The sequence below is a fragment of the Pteropus medius genome, unplaced genomic scaffold (assembly GCF_902729225.1).
Source record: "Pteropus medius unplaced genomic scaffold, Ma_sr-lr_union100, whole genome shotgun sequence".
Lineage (NCBI taxonomy): Eukaryota > Metazoa > Chordata > Mammalia > Chiroptera > Pteropodidae > Pteropus > Pteropus medius.
This window is the reverse complement of record NW_024341894.1, coordinates 1,908,685-1,925,206: the sequence shown is the minus strand read 5'-3', so window position 1 is coordinate 1,925,206 and position 16,522 is coordinate 1,908,685. Positions and strand designations below refer to the sequence as shown.

Here is a 16,522-nt window from a genome sequence, read left to right as displayed (position 1 = left end):
TGCTACCGAGTGGAGCAGCCAGATTAAATTAAGCGTTGCGGTTTCTCAAAAATATTCTTCTTAAGAAAAATGCATGGGTTAGGATCTTTTAATACATTTTAATGTCTTCATTTTTGCTCTTTTACATCCAGTTTATGCATTTAAGAGTTATGAGATCACTTAGAGCAATGCAGAGCATTTTTGTTTGTATAAAACCCAAATCATTTGGGTACAAAAGTGTGTATTATTGAAGCTCAAAGGAAAGAGAAAAGGCATTTGACCTAAAAATCAAGAAGTGAATTTGAGTCAGTAAAAGAAAGGATTGCAGGCTTGCCTTGTAACACCTCTTTATACATTTGTTAAAGGAATATCAAGTGCCAGGCCTGTGAAGGCACCAAAGATATGCAGATAAATAGAACTCAGTCCCCACAAGCTCACCAGCTAGCTGAAAACCTCAGGAAGACATAAGAGCAATAGGTAGGGACTGGCAAGGAAGAATGACAGAAAAGACTAATGAAGAAATCCTAGCGGTCTGAAGGGAGGAAAAAAGATATAACATCAAACAATTTCTTTTTTTTTTTTAAACGATTAGCCTTTCATTTCACCCCAACAAATGGACAGCAGGATAAGTAATCCTTTAACTTCAAATTAGTGAGTGTCTTTAAGGCCCTGCTTGGAAAATAAAGGCTTGAACTGGCCTCTCCTCATCACTGCTTCTTCCAACAGGCCCTCATCAACTTTTTACAAGTCAAGATTTCATCCTATATACGCATGACTCAATCAGATTTGGAAATGTGGGTAAGAGAAAGATGTCAAAGGAAATGTGAAATACTCACTTTTCTATTAGTCACACCTTTTACACTATAGACTTCAAATATAGATGATAAGCACCTGGTTTTACTTTGGTTCAGAAAACCCAACCACCAGAAATTGCCCATTTTACCATTTCTATTTAGCCATAAAGAAAGGGAAATAATTAGATAAATCATCAACTAGATCCAATAATTTTCAGGGCCTCTCATCCAGCTCAACCTCTCTGAACAATAATAGTAAGCGCTCTGGATATCAGTTGCTTTAGGGGCTCAATGTAGTCAAACTGGCAGAGAAACTAAACCTATTAAGAAACTGCTTTCTTTTCTAGGGGTACTTATTCTGCTGAAATAAAATATGTAAACAAATTCACCTATTATGATAGCTGTAAACTATTATCATAAAACAGGCACTGATGCATTTTATTAGTCAGAATTGGGGAGAAAAAATATATACATATATATATGTATATATATACCATATATGGCAGAGAGCATGTTTGGTGGGAGTTTTGTTGCAGCTGCTGATCTTTTTCTTTGCAGATGGTGCAAACTCCCCCGAGTCCATTTCCTGGGCCTATGTTCCCACCTCACCACCTAGCTGGCTGAAGTCATCAACAGGGGTCCAGTTTGTGCAGGCTGATAGCCCTGTCTGGAGGAGTGGGGAGGGAGTGGGAGAAAGCAACCACAATGTATGTGGGTAGCCTTGGTCGGCACCTATAAAATGTTAGAATGTCACTGTTTCCCTTGGCCAGTAAGTCCCATGTAGGACCTTCTTTTTAACTAACTCAGGTTTATAAATAAATGTGTGTGACTTGGGGGTGGGGGAGTACCAGTAGACTGTTCCCCAAAAAATAAACCAACAGGGCATTCATTGGCTTTCTTTTTGTCCTCCCAACTAGTGGCCAAGCTCACTCCAATTAATTTATAGTGCTCAAAACCACTTTTAAAATCTCTATAAGAGAAGACCAGATTTCTCACATCTGGTGGATGATAGGGCAAGGGAGGAAAGATGGGCACAGAGGTCCCCAAGGAGGCCCAGTTTTGGCATCCTGCGGCCCCTATGACAGTCTGTCAGGGAAGAAAGGAGAGAAGAAAACATGGGGCTTTAAATCTATGTTACCAGAAGGAGGAAAGGATGTCATTTCCTCTCTATTTCTCAGATTACAGAGCAAAGAAGCCAGTGCTACCTATTAGCTAGAAAAGAGTGGTGACATGCTTCTGAGACCCTTTTCCCTGTCCCTGCAGATATGCCCTGTGTGCAAGCCCAGTATAGCCCTTCGCCTCCAGGTTCCAGTTATGCAGCGCAGACTTACGGCTCAGAATACACCGCGGAGATCATGAACCCCGACTACGCCAAGCTAACCATGGACCTTGGTACCACCGAGATCACAGCCACAGCCACCACATCCCTGCCCAGCTTCAGTACCTTCATGGAGGGCTACTCCAGCAACTATGAACTCAAGCCCTCCTGCCTGTACCAAATGCAGCCCTCCGGACCACGACCCTTGATCAAGGTGGAGGAGGGCCGCGCGCACGGATACCACCATCATCCCCACCATCACTCGCACCACCACTCCCACCACCACCACCATCACCAGCAACAGCAGCAGCAGCCATCCATTCCGCCCCCCTCCGGCCCGGAGGACGAGGTGCTACCCAGCACCTCCATGTACTTCAAGCAGTCTCCGCCGTCCACCCCCACCACGCCGGGGTTCCCCCCTCAGGCAGGGGCGCTGTGGGATGACTCACTGTCCTCGGCGTCGGGCTGCATCGCGCCAGGCCCGCTGCTCGACCCGCCGATGAAGGCGGTGCCCAGTGTGCCCGGCGCGCGCTTCCCGCTCTTTCACTTCAAGCCCCCGCCGCCAGACCCGCCAGCACCCAACACGGCCGGCAGCCACCACCTCAGCTACGACCCGACGGCCGCCTCCGCGCTCAGCCTGCCTCTGAGAGCTGCCTCCGCGGGCAGCCAGACCACCGCGCTCGAGGGCCATCCGTACGGGCTGCCGCTGGCCAAGAGGGCGGCGGTGCTGGCCTTCCCACCGCTCGGCCTCACAGCCTCCCCCTCCGCGTCCAGCCTGCTGGGCGAGAGCCGCAGCCTGCCGTCTCCGCCTAACAGGAGCTCGTCGTCTGGCGAGGGCACGTGCGCCGTGTGCGGAGACAACGCCGCCTGCCAGCACTACGGCGTGCGCACCTGCGAGGGCTGCAAGGGCTTCTTCAAGGTAAGCACACGCCGCCTCCTGGCGTCCCCTCCCTCCGCAGCCAGCCTCTTCAGCCACCCGCTGAAGTGAGCGTCTAAGTGGGTCCTTCCTGGTTTGAGAGGTATAATTTTCTCAGGGTGGATTAACTTGAAGTCCATTGCAGGAGGCAGCCCCACATGGACTTGAGGGGGCTGTGAACTTCCTGATTTGGCATTATTTTACTATCATTTTTCTGGAGGGAGCTTTCAGCAGATTCTCAGAGATCTGTGACCTCAAAAGTGCATTCCTCGTCTGTCTATCCTGAGGGGATAGGGTCCGTGTGCCCGGCCCTGGACATTTGTATCTCATTTAATCCTCATAGTAAGAACTGGGACTCTAGAATCAGACCTGAGATTGAACTCTGGCCACTCTGTAGTTATTTTTATTGAGTGTCTTGAAAGTAGGTCTTAATTATCCTTATTCCATAGATGAGGAATTGGAAACTTGGAGAGGTTATTCAGCTGCACAGGACACACTGCTCATGTTTGCATGACCCCAAAGTACACACCATCCTCACAGTTCTGCAGTTGCAGAATAGACAGGGGCAACTGGCTTGATGTAATTTAGGGCAGCCGCTTCCATAGAAGATAGAATCTGGAGTCTCACCAATCCACTCTACCTCTATGCCACACACCAGGTGTGGAAGTTGTTCATTATCTCAAAGACTCAGGAGAATTTTACAGCGGAAGGGTCTTTAGACTCTCCCATCTTTTACCCGTGAGGAGGCTGAAGCTTAGAGAGGGTAAGACCTTGTATAGCCTGTGAACAGTGATTTGTCAGCACGTGGGACAGTTGGAGCTGGTTTCTCCTGACTCTTGAGTTGAGTGTTCTTGACTCCACTCAGAGGGAAGAGGCCTTGTTTTCTTCCTGTACTGTTTTTGCTATTGACTCCCAGATGTCTTTAGACACTTAATTCTGTGCCACCCTCCCCAGTCCCCCCTCCCTGACCATTATCTCAGGCATTTGCAAACCCACAAATATTCTCCCATAATCATCACTCCCTAGCCTCCAGTGCTGGGCAAAGTGGAGAGAGAGGGGAAGCTGGATGCTGATTGGGTAACTAGGATTTGGGAGGCCAATAGGCTGTATCTGGGAGCAGGCTGGAATTAGAATCAGAACACTAAAATAGGAGTCCTTGATGTGTCACCTATCAATTGTATGACATTAGGTATGACACTTCTTTCTAGGCCTCAGTTTCCCTATCAGGTGAATAAAATTCAGAGAAAGACTGTGAGTATTAAGTGAAATAAAACATTTATAAAAGCACTTTATAATCTTTAAAGGGCCATAAAACAACTGTTCATTATAAGTGAAAACTACAAAGTATTTGTAAAAAAATGCACGTTGGTGGATTGGTACACACCAACAAGCAACAAGTTATTTTTGATCTGGGGATAGGAATCATGTGATTAATTAAATTCTGCAGAAAAATGAGAAAATTATTGTGGAAAGACTTTGCAATATGTTATGTGCCATACAGAAGATATGTAGGATTACGATGTTTTAAATGTAGAATCCTCCGGTTAGCCATTTTCTTTTGTATTAACTACTCAAGCTTTACCAGGGTTACTGTCAAGGAACTGCATTCCTTTCACAGATTTGATTTTTATATGATTTCATTGGAAATGCTGAAGGGCAGTGAAAAGGACAGCCAAAAAGGAAAGAGAAAATGAAGAAAAACAATTAAGAGAAGTACAAGTAACTTCAAATATAATCATCCCTGAATAATTGAGAGTTGACCAAAATACCGGAATGGTAATGCATTCCTAGTCTAGAAATGTCAATTAAGTGTTCCCCAACAGCGTTCCTTTTCTACAGCAATTCCTTGAAAACAAATCTATACTTGAAAGGGCGGGAGGGTAGATGGGGAAGAACCGCCCCACAGATCTGTTAATTAAGGGAACGGGAGCAGGTTTTACCCAGTGGCTTTCTACCATTAAATTGAATTCTTTAAAAATGTGACATGAAATGCAGTTAATGATGGAATTCAGTGATTGAACTGTAACGATCTCTCCCTGTCTTCCCAGTTGTGCAGGCACACACAACTGTGGGAAAGGTTTCAGGTTATTGGGAAAATGTATATCTGAAGCAAAATGCCACCAGCACTCAAATTGGCATATGGCCTTGAGGATGATGGCAAGAAATGGAGTTTTAGAAATTACTGCATATTCGATGTAAGAAAGCTTCATCCAGGAAATTCAAGTTTCCTACCCTTACAGACTACTGAGAATATACATGGTGGAAACTCAAATGCATGTTTGTGTTTTGGAATTTTGCATTTTAAACTAAAATCACCTACTAAAGCAGGGAAAATGTATCTGGCTTTGTTAGATTTTTAAAGCTTTATATAAGCAGTTTAGAAATGATCTCCTAAAATGAAATTAAAGGTGATAGGGTGAAAACTGATAAATAGGGGCTGAGGATTGCAGAAAGTAAAGATTGAAAATAAATCTCAAATTTTGGGCACAAAATAGATCACCAACCCCAAATTACCTGGATTTCTTTTTTTTTTAGGCTTACCAAATAAATTCCAACTTTCTGCTCTATTTGGAGTTGTATAGATTCAGGTAATTTCTGAATGATTTCACCCTAAGTGGTAAATATACATCCATTTGCACAAAAGTTTTCAGTTATTAAAAAATCAAGCCTCCCTTATATTTGGACCATAAAATTATGCTTAATTATTTTCATGTGTCATTTTAAAATTATATGTGATTCTGAAGAATGCAACATTATTTTATATCCAAATCCAAGTTATGATGTAGGTTTTACAATAGGGCTATTTTGATGTCTATGTCGATAGTCATTTATGAAATAACTTGTTAATGGGAATTTTCATTGAAAATATATGGCTTTCATATTCTTTTCTTTCTCTCATTCTTTTTTGTTTTTGGTTTTGGTTTTTCTTTTTTTTCTTTTTTGGGTGTGATAGTGGTTTTTAGTACCAATTTTAAGATTTTGCTTTTAAAAATCAAAACTGGCTGGTTTATCATACGTATTCTTTTAAAGATAAAATAAACTACACAGATTGATTAAGTGATTGTTTTGTATTAAAACATTATTTCCTATATCTTTGAACTAGACAAATCCTGATTTTTGCTTTTTGTGATTTCATCTCTATTGGGGAACAAAGCCAGTTACTGTGATGTTTGACTTCCAAAAGTGATAGCCAACAAAGTACATCCAAGATAATTTTGATTTTATTTTAATAAGGTCAGCAATAATCAGGGGAGTGGAACAAGTAGAAAATTGTTCCCAAAGGGATATTAAAAGTGGAGATAATCTAATCCTCCAAGGTATGATATGTTGACCTGGTAATTTCAGATATGATTTTATCATTCAGACTTGGACGTCTCCTGAGACTTGCTTCAGAATAATCTGAGATGATTTTCATTGTCAGCAGCTAACACTAATAAAATTGTTTTTCCTGCAGGCTAGCGTGTTAGGAAATTAAATTTATCTAATTATACGAATTGCACTGTCGCTTTTCACATTGTAATTAAAATACATCTTGTCAGGTCCTACCTCTTTCCAGAAACTATTAGTTGACTATCTCTGTATTGTATTTTCTCAGAGAACGGTGCAGAAAAATGCAAAATATGTTTGCCTGGCAAATAAAAACTGCCCCGTAGACAAGAGACGTCGAAACCGATGTCAGTACTGTCGATTTCAGAAGTGTCTGAGTGTTGGAATGGTTAAAGAAGGTATGGATATAATGCTTTTTATCCAGTTTGCTTGTACATATTCTTAGATGTCACTGAAAAAAATGTTACTATTCATGTTAGGATGGTGAATTTTTCTAGTTTCTCTTTCCTTCCAACATTTTATTTTTATGGTGTATATTTACATTTCAAAATAGCTGAGGACTACTTATTCTAATTTCTTAAAATCAATAGAGAGCTTGTGTACATACATTTTTGTTCTATTTAAGAAGGAGACTTTTAGGGCTAATTCATTACCAAATGTAAGTATGGGGTGACTTTTATGCTGCTTGTTTCAACTTTCATTAAATCATTGTGTGACTATTATTCCAAACTTATTGCCACTTTTAAATGGTTGGTCTCATTAATGGTTGCTCAGCTGTAAAATGTTTTGATTTCTTTTCATGATTTATGGCTGTTCATGAAAATCTTTGAAGACATTTTTTCTCTCTCTCTCTTGGCATCAGTTGTCCGTACAGATAGTCTGAAGGGAAGGAGAGGTCGGCTGCCTTCCAAACCAAAGAGCCCATTACAGCAGGAACCTTCTCAGCCCTCTCCACCTTCTCCTCCGATCTGTATGATGAATGCCCTTGTCCGAGCTTTAACAGACTCAACGCCCAGAGATCTCGATTATTCCAGAGTAAGTTTTATGTTCTGCTTTCGAATGAATGGTCAGGGTCTCTACTCATGTTACTATTAACAAGTGCCACTGTGCTGAACAGTTTTCCTACCTTTTCTATATTTCTCACTTCATTCAGCAATTTCAGTGCATCCATTGCACCAAATAATTTTTGCCTTATTGAATCTCTAAATGCCTTAACAAATGACCCTGACGGTGCTGCACCTGTCATACCCATTGTTGCAGGATTCCTGGTGGTCATGCCAATGAAAATCTGCACAGGTGAATAACGATTTGTAGATTTCTTTCTTGGTTTAGACAAAGTGACTACTGGTTTTTTTCATTTTGTGATCAAACTATGTGGGTGAGCTTTAAGTTATCCTTAAGCAGTTTACCCAATCGCATTGGCATTGATTGACCTGCTGCTTATTCAGAGGGATTAGACCATTGATATAGAGGAGTGAGCTCTGACCTTGACATCAAGAGGTGTCAGGAGGGCTGGGATGGAGCGCCGCCTCTGCTGCCCCCTGTGTGTGTCACTTGGCCCCCATTCTTGGCTTTCTTATCCCTACGGTGGAGATGATTACAATATTTAACCCTAGAGGGAGGTTTTGAACATCAGTCACACAGGAATGGTGGTTGAGAAAACATTTGAAAACCATAAATGATTACCAGTGTTGTTATTTAAGTCAACCAAAATATATCAACATTTTTATTTCATATGGGATATAGTAAAATATCATCAGTTTGAATTCTGCAAATTGCCAGAAATTTGGATAACACGGGGAAGAACCATGAGAAAAGATTTTCTGAGCAAATGTATAAACATTACTTTAAGTCAGTTTTTAAAAAGACTTAGAAAAGCGAGCTTCTAGTGAGACAGGGTCTCGCCAAAGAGGGAAAGGAAAAAAAAAGATTACAATTATTGGGCAATTTCTACATGCTAGACATTGTAGTATGTCGTCTCATTTAAGGAACCATGAAGCGTAGGGATAGTTAACCCCCATTCTAAGACAAAAAAAAAAAAATACTTAGAAACACAGTTTGCTTCCAAATCAGAGAGATACCAGTCTAGAGATCCCCAGTTGGTTGATCTGGCATGACACCTACAACCAGATTGCCCTCCCTAGGCCTAATTAGTATTTTAAACTTCTTGTAGAATGGCTGGCAAAGAGTATGAGTGTGTCTGTTATGTGTCCTCCTTTTAGGTTGCAATGTTGACAGAAATGAAGGGGTGATTGGTACACCTGCTATGATTCTCCTTCCCTCCTCTCTACCCTCATTATAGTCTGTGAAGCCTCCTCTCTGCATCTGATCACAAGACTTCATAAAAGAAGCATGGCAGATCCTTAACACCAAAGGTTGAGGACTCTTATTCTGATTACAAGTAGCTTCTCTTGACTAAAGTCAAGTCTCAAATAATAGTCTAACAGAATAATGCGGTGGTTAAGAGCTTTGGAACCATGCAGACCCTAGATTAAAATCTGAACGCCATTATTTAGTAATTAGGTGATCTTGAGCAACTGGTTAAACCTTTTAATGCCTCAATTTCCTCACCTGTGTTGTATAATAATAATAATAATAATAATATCATCTACTTCCTGGGGTTTGTGAAGATTAAATAAGATGATACTTGTCAAAACTTTAGCACAGCGCTCTCCCTATATGTTATCTCCTTGATCAAACCTTCTTCTACCATTTGTTGAATGTTATAATGAGTGTGAACACTTCACATGTCAGGTGTCATGTGGCAATACCATTAAGGTAAGTGTTATGATCTCTGTTTCACAGATGAAATTATAACTGAGACTGGCTAAAGGACTGACTTGCTCAAGGTCACATAGCTAATATGTATCAGAGATAAAATTAGAAGCCAAGTATATTGGACTCGGAAGTGCTCCTAAATATCAAGCTTGACTGCCTCTTTGGTGGTCAGTGAGAGTAGGTGCTGGAAAAGCACTTGGAAAGAAAGACTTCTCCTCCCTGAAGCAACTTTGGCCTCCCCTCATGCAATTTTTCTGAATTAATGAAGCTTTTCTACACTGCCCACGCTGAGGCTACAGCACACAATCTGTCATTGTTCCAGGGCATTTGAAATCACTATTGATAGTCAATCCAGAGAATTTAGGCCCCAAAAGTGATTTTTTAGCCCCAAATTATTCAATTATTGGTCTCTATGGCCTAATCAGTTATTCAGTGGTAAACCCTCCCCAGCACTTTGAGTTGTCCCAGCTGGGAACTGTCTCCACACTGAAAAATCAATCCAGCATGTTTGTTTGCCTCTGCACATCCAGTGTGTTAAACCAGATTCATCATCCTCATCAACAAACATTTATCCAATTTAATTGTTAGCTTTGTCCAAAATAGCAGATCAACCATACCAGAGACTGAGTCATGATGATACTACCTTTGGGGCCTGACTCAATTTTGTAAAGCATATTTATTTTAATTGCATTGTTTTGGAATCAGGTTGAACCTCATAGCTTGGATTCTCCTGCTTTAAGATAGCTTTACAAAATTATCAAAAATTGGACCAAAATCAATTAAATTAAAAGACTTTTTTAAAAACAGTGAGTTTTCGTCAAAAACTTGGATGAAGGCAGAGAAGGCATGCTGATCACATTTGCAGATGACAGAAAGCTGGGATGGATCGCTAATATGATGGATGTCAGTATCAACATTCAGAGTGATTTCGACAGGTTGGAACAGGATGAGCTGAAACCATCTCGAAGAAAGTTAACAAAAATAAATGTGAAGCTAAGGATTTAGAATTTTAAAACATGGGAAAGCCTTGGCCTGTCAGTAGTTCATGTTAAGAAGATTTGGGGAGTTTATTCCATACACACTTACTATGAACCAACAAAGTATATGTGTGGTGGAAGGGAGGGATGCTAAATTACCTTAAGCTGTAGAATTATGGGCCCAAGTTGGTGGCAGTCCCACGAACTCTGCCCTCTCAGGTGACACTTTAGGACTGAGTCCAGTTCCAAGCTGGGCCTTAAGAGGGATGTGGACATACTGTTTCTGGAAACTTGTAAGAGATGATTGGAGGAAATGAAAATATGTAGACAGGAAAGGAAAAGTCTTGGCAGGATTAGGTCACTCTTTTGCCCTGTGGCAGAGAGGACTGTTGCTCCCGAGGACAGATGTACAGGAGAAGGAGAGAGTGCTTTCCAGATCACTCTGAAGACAATGATGAACTCTCTTAGCTACAAAAGCTACTGTGGAAGTGTGAGTTCATCAACACAAGTAACTAAGGAGAGCACATAATAGGATTTCTTACAAACAGAGAGGTTATTTTGAATGATATTAAGTTCCTTCCAACTCTAAGATTTTATGATTCTGGGATTTACCTTATTGATCCTCAATAAGGTAAATGTAGTAATTTGTTATTTAACAAAATTAACTTGCTTTGTTCTTTAAAAAATTCTAACAAAATGAATGAAGCAAAATGAATTTATTGAGTGCCTACTTTGGACTAGGCATCATCACATATTTTCTTACATAATTTCACTTAGGGCCCAGCTTTATGTGATATAATTTATGGTTTCAGTAATTTTTTTTAAGAATGTCATTCGCTGAAACTCAATTTTCATAATAGCTTCTCCTTAAAGTTTTATATTTATGAATTTATAGAACTGGAGGTGACCTTGAGATCATCTAATCCAACCCCCATATTTTCAGAGGAGTAAATAAAGGCTGTACAAGGGTTAAGTGGCTTGCTTAAGGTCAATGGCAGAGCTTAGGCTAGATCCAAATCTCAAAACTCAAGGTAATATGTTTCTATTTCACCATACTGCTACTTTTAATGGCAATTTACTATGTGTGTATGTGTGTGTGTGTGTGTATGTGTGTATGCTTCATGCATGTGTGTGTCAGGGGCTTTGTTTGGAACAGAGAGATTTATGGAATTTTTAAATTTACAACCAATAATGCATTTTACCCGGTGAAAACTTTTTTAAAAGGCAATGACAAATACAAATCAGTGAAAAATGAAAGCCTCCTCTTCATTTATTCCTGCCTAATCCCACTCTCCAGCAATAGCCAAAGTTAACATTTTAGTGTGTATCCATAATTAATTACATTTTAAATAAGAATTTGCCCTGTCAGATTTGAGTCAGACAGTTGATTTGACGGAAGCAATTTATAAAAGGTACTAGCTTCCCCTAGTGAATCAGGCGAATAGAGAAATGAGGAAATGTTTGCCAGGCAGGTTATGTTGTAATCTTGTACCAGCATATGTGCATTTAAGGTGGTAAGTAAGCACTTTTCCTCATTTGTGGGGAAAGAAGATGAAGGAGTTGTGTTCCAAGTCACAGAAGGAATGAACGTTTTAGGCCAGAAAGAGAGCTCCTCACTCTGTGAAGGCTTCCTGGCTCTGGGAACTTCATATTTCCTTTAGGCCAAACTTCTCTCCTTTAAAATTGAGCTCAGATCATTGTATATCAATGCAGTCAAAACATGTCACATTTGATTTGTTTCTTCTGGAAATGTTGCTATTCTCTGCCCCACAGTTGCTTTTAATTTAGCAATACAAGTATATATAGATACTAGGCTTGGCTGCAGAGCCTGCATAATTACTAATGAGAAAATATATTTAACATCCTCATTAGTTGGTCATTTCAAGTATTTTTCAGCAAACTAGGATATTTTCTGGTAATTGGTGTCATTTAGTGTTGTAATAGACACCAAATACAAGAGATATTGCTCAGATAAAACCAGGCATCAGCAAATGACATTTATGTATGTTAACAAGATAGCCTGAGAAACAACATGGCTAACATATGTTAGACCTACAAAGTAAACAACATGAAAACTCTGTGAAGAGGGTGGTTTCATGAGGCTTCTCAGGAGATCCTCTCAAATTGCTACCAATTCATTAGATGATTTCAGTCTAGTTCCTGCCCCTCTGTGGGCCAGTTTCCTCATCTGAATGGTGAGGGGATGGGACTAAGTGCACTCCCATGATCCCTTCCAGCCTTCTCATTCCCTGACCCTCTGACTGTCACACTTGCTACAATTCCTGTATGGATACAGGTCTGCATGTCTCAAAGTGTGGTGCTCAGACTGCCTCTATCAAAAAAAAGCCTTGTGATGGCTTAAAATGCAGATTTCTGGGCCACACCCAGACCTACTGAATCAGAATTGGGGGAAGGGGTGGACGGGAAAGAGGGAAGATAGGCAGGAATCTATATTTTACTAAGTGCTTCGGATGATTCTTTGGCACACTAAGACTTGAGAACCACCAGTATAGTTTAAGAAGAACAATTCAATTTTGCCTCAAACCTCCTATTTCCCAGCTTTCCAGAAAGCAGTTAATTCATTTAACAAATGTTTATTGCCTGGCTCCTTAGCGTCAGCCACTGTTCTAGAGCAGCAGACACATTGTTGATTAAGAGAAGCTCCTGCCCTCATGGAACCTACCAGTAAACAAACATAACTACCGTGATGCCATCAGTGGGAGGAGAGGAAACTTGAGTTTTTGTTTTTGTTTTTGTTTTTGTTTTTAGGGAGAGGTAATTAGATGAGAAAAAAATAAATTTGGGGGAAAATATATTCACTGCCAGTTTTAAAGTGTCACTTTTTAAAGTGTAAGAACCTAAGAATATGTATACATAATTTGGCTTACGGAATGATCACCTTTAAAATATATAAAGAAATATAAAGACCCAGGAAAAAGTAACATTCTAAGGAGAGGTAAAATGTTCTTAGGATATTTTACATATTTAGCCTGGACTGACAGTAAGATAGAGTAAATATCAGATTCCACGCTGGTATGAAGGCCTCACATTACTAATTTTTTAGAGCTGGCATTCTCATTTAAGTAATTTACTTTAGGCTTAGGTTCTGCCTGAAATGTACAGCCATGTTCTCGCCATATGAAATGTGTAGGCACATTTTGGCTTAAATAACATCCATTATTTTTTGCAACTCTAAATTCTCATTCTAGGTGCTTTGGTGAAATTACCATTAGACGTTAGTTGTCACTAAATGTAATACTGTCATTGGCTAGTGGTAAAGCCAGATTTTGGATGGATCAATTATTTATATAGGCTGGAAAAAAAGTTAGCATAAAGAGGAAAAAAGATTCATTTCTAAAGTCTTTATTTGGTCTATTTTTTATTGGAATCATCAATAAACAAATATTTTTAGATTTTGGTGAACCCCAAACCTGCCTAGCCCTAGGCAGTGATGTAGGGAAGCACAGAGACAGAGATGGGGCTCTGGTTCTTCCAACTCCAGGTCCAGCATTGCTTGGTGAGGTTTTTATAAAGTTCCAGGCCAGGCAGAGAAAGAATCTAAAATGATTTGTTTGATTTCTTTAAATCCGTGTTCAATAGAGGAAATACTTGGTTTATCTTTTCTCTCAGCATTGGATGCTGACCCTCCAGTCACCCCCAAGTTACCGGTGGCTCAGGCTCCAGAATTCTGGAACGTGGACTAGGATCACTGCAGGTGAAGCCCAGAGGGTCTGGCTGGAGTCTGGCATGCCAAGCCTGCTGGCTTCCTTCCTTACTAGGCTCTATCAGAGAAAACTGCACACACAAGGCAGGCAGGCCTGCATTTCCCTGTGTGCAGGATGCGTGAAATGTGAGCTCGGCAGGGGCAGAGGCCTGCAGAGGACCCTGGGTGAAAGCTAAGTGCTCTGGAGGATTCTGAGCAAATATTGGAGGCAGAGAGATTATTGAGTTGTGAGCCATGGTTTCAGGGAAGTCAATGCAGTAGGGAACTGTTAGGTCCCATTGCCAGGAAAAAGTTTATATCTTTCAGTCTTTTTCTCTCTATTTAATACACTGTTTTAAAAGAAAATAACGGTGAAACAATGTCAGATTCTAGGCAGTCACATCATACCTGGTGTGATTAGCAGCATTTTGAATCATAGACTGCAAGAGCCATCACATGGAACATTCACCAGGATAGATGATAGTCTGGGTCATAAAACATACCTTAACGCATTTAAAAGAATAGAAATTATATAATGCCTGCTATCAAACCACAATAGAATTAAATTAAAATTAATAATAGAAAGATAGCAGAATGCAAGAACCAGAAGGATGCTTAGAGGTCAGCTATTCCAGTTACTTCCTACTTCAGAGGCAGAAGCAGACCCAGAGAAGTTAAGAGACTCGTCTAGGGCTACACAGCAAGTCAGTGCGAGAGCCTGAAGGAGGACCCCATGACCTGCTGCCTCTATTCCATGTTACCACTCATTTGGGAGTTTCACATGTAGTACTGTCAGCTTAGTAAAGGTAGTTCTGCCCCGCATTTTATCCTGCCCTTGGAAAACATGTGGAATTAGATTCATATCAGGGGGGAAAGTAAAAAAATTAAATAAATCCCTTTTTTCTCCTCTCCTCCTGTCAATTGTATGTATGCTGAAAGGAGGTGGTGGAAAGTGTCTTTGACACCAGGATCAGGCTGCCATCCTTGAATATCTGTGAGAAGGAAAACTGGTTCCTTCTCCTGGACTTTGTTCCCATGGTCCTTATATCACAGAAACTTCTAGAGCTTCATAGAATCCAGGCCCTGGGTGAGATTATCCAGAGGAGCCGGGGCTCTGAACTGGACTTGATATTATAGGATCCTAGAAAGTCAGGACTAAAAAATAGAAACCTTTCGGTTCAACGTCTTCCCCAACTTTATAAATATGGAAGCTTAGGGACAATGAGAGTTCCAAGTATCATAACTGTTATTAGTATCATCACTGTCATCATTTGCAAAACATGTTCTATGTGTCAGGCCCTTCACATATAGTATCACATTTAATCATCACAACAAAATATTGAAAAAGGTATTATCCCCTTTTTACAGAAGAGAAAACCGAGGCTCAGAAAAGTGAAGTAATTTAAAAGTGAAATAATTTACCCCAGATAACTAAAGTGAGTGGAAGAGCTATGTTATTTTACAAATTAGAGGCCTGGACAAATATAAGATTAAAGTAGCTGGGATCCTTGTCTGAAATTTCTTTTGTTATTTCATGATATGGCTCTTGGGAAAGCACAAAAAAAAAAAAAAAAAGACCCAATTAAGATAAGTGCCTCATTTCCTCATCCATAAGTACTACAATAAGTACCTGGCTGCTTGTTGGCTGTTTTCTCCTCCAGTGGATTAGGGCATTGTGGCAAACCTAGGTACTCCCTTAACTGTTCTTTCATTGAACAATATTCAACAACTATTTATTAAAAGTCAATTATGTGCCAGTCACTGTACTGCTAACAAAACATGGGACCAAATGAATACATACCTGGAGACCTCCAATTAGAGCAAAGCAAAATGCTTTTCAGAACTATCCCACAGGCTACCAACTAGTAACATCAGACATATTAACAGCGAAGAGGGGCAGGACTGGAAATCACAAGGCCATGTTTAAGTCTTGGCTGTACCACTGTTGATTATATAACTCAGGAAAGTCTCTTAGCCTCTCTGAGTTTCTCTGAGCTTCATTTTCCTCATTGGTAAAATTGGACTTAAAATCCATGCCCCTGGAGGATTAACACAGTGAAGGGATGCTGTTATTGTGAAGGAAATGACATGCATATTTACAGGAGTGTTTCTGCAGAACTCGTAAGTCCCTGTGTTGTTGGTTGTCCCCTGATTATTACCTCGTTATGTCAATCTTCCTGCCTGAAATAAGAAAGATTTTCTTCCTGTGATTCAAGCAGAACCCTGACTCTACCAGACTATCCAAAAGCTGAGGATAGCCTTTATTCTACTTTTATCTTTCTTCTCTTTGGACCCTCTAGATCAGTTCTGTCCATAGAGTGTTCTGCAGTGATGAAAGTATTCTACACAACATGTGGCTGTTGAGCTTGAAATATGGCTAGTGTGACTGAGGAACTGACGTTTTAATTTAATTTTCGTTAATTTAAGTAGCTCCAAGTCCTGAGTCTGATGGCACACAGCGGCCTGGGCACCTGCCGTGGAGACACTCTCTTTCCTCCCCTTCCTGGTTTGTTTTGTCTCTCAGAATTCCATCCACAAATGCAAAAATCATTCTCTTCTCCTGTTGGTTAAAATTCTGTGATTCTCAAACTTCATTGCGTGTGAGAATCTCTTGGAGATCTTGACAGAAGAGTTTCTTGGGCCTACTCTCAGAGTTTCTAATTCTGTAGGTCTGGGGCCAGGCCCGAATGTTTTTCCTAGTGCATTCCCTAGAGTTGCTGACACTGCTGG

The 16,522-nt window shown here is 40.5% G+C and overlaps 1 protein-coding gene across 5 annotated transcripts in view; it reads left to right on the top strand.

Moving 5' to 3' along the window:
- NR4A3 (nuclear receptor subfamily 4 group A member 3) overlaps window positions 1-16,522 on the top strand; it is a 41,279-nt gene that overhangs the window by 4,135 nt on the left and 20,622 nt on the right. For 4 of the 5 annotated variants that reach the window (XM_039855823.1, XM_039855831.1, XM_039855847.1 and 1 more), the window contains 3 exons: window positions 2,037-3,010; window positions 6,603-6,732; window positions 7,197-7,369. In XM_039855823.1, coding sequence (XP_039711757.1) covers window positions 2,039-3,010; window positions 6,603-6,732; window positions 7,197-7,369 — 1,275 coding nt within the window. In that variant the 5' untranslated portion in view covers window positions 2,037-2,038. Of the gene's footprint in view, window positions 1-585; window positions 778-2,036; window positions 3,011-6,602; window positions 6,733-7,196; window positions 7,370-16,522 lie in introns of those variants that run through there. The other variant, XM_039855856.1, reaches the window with a different exon arrangement.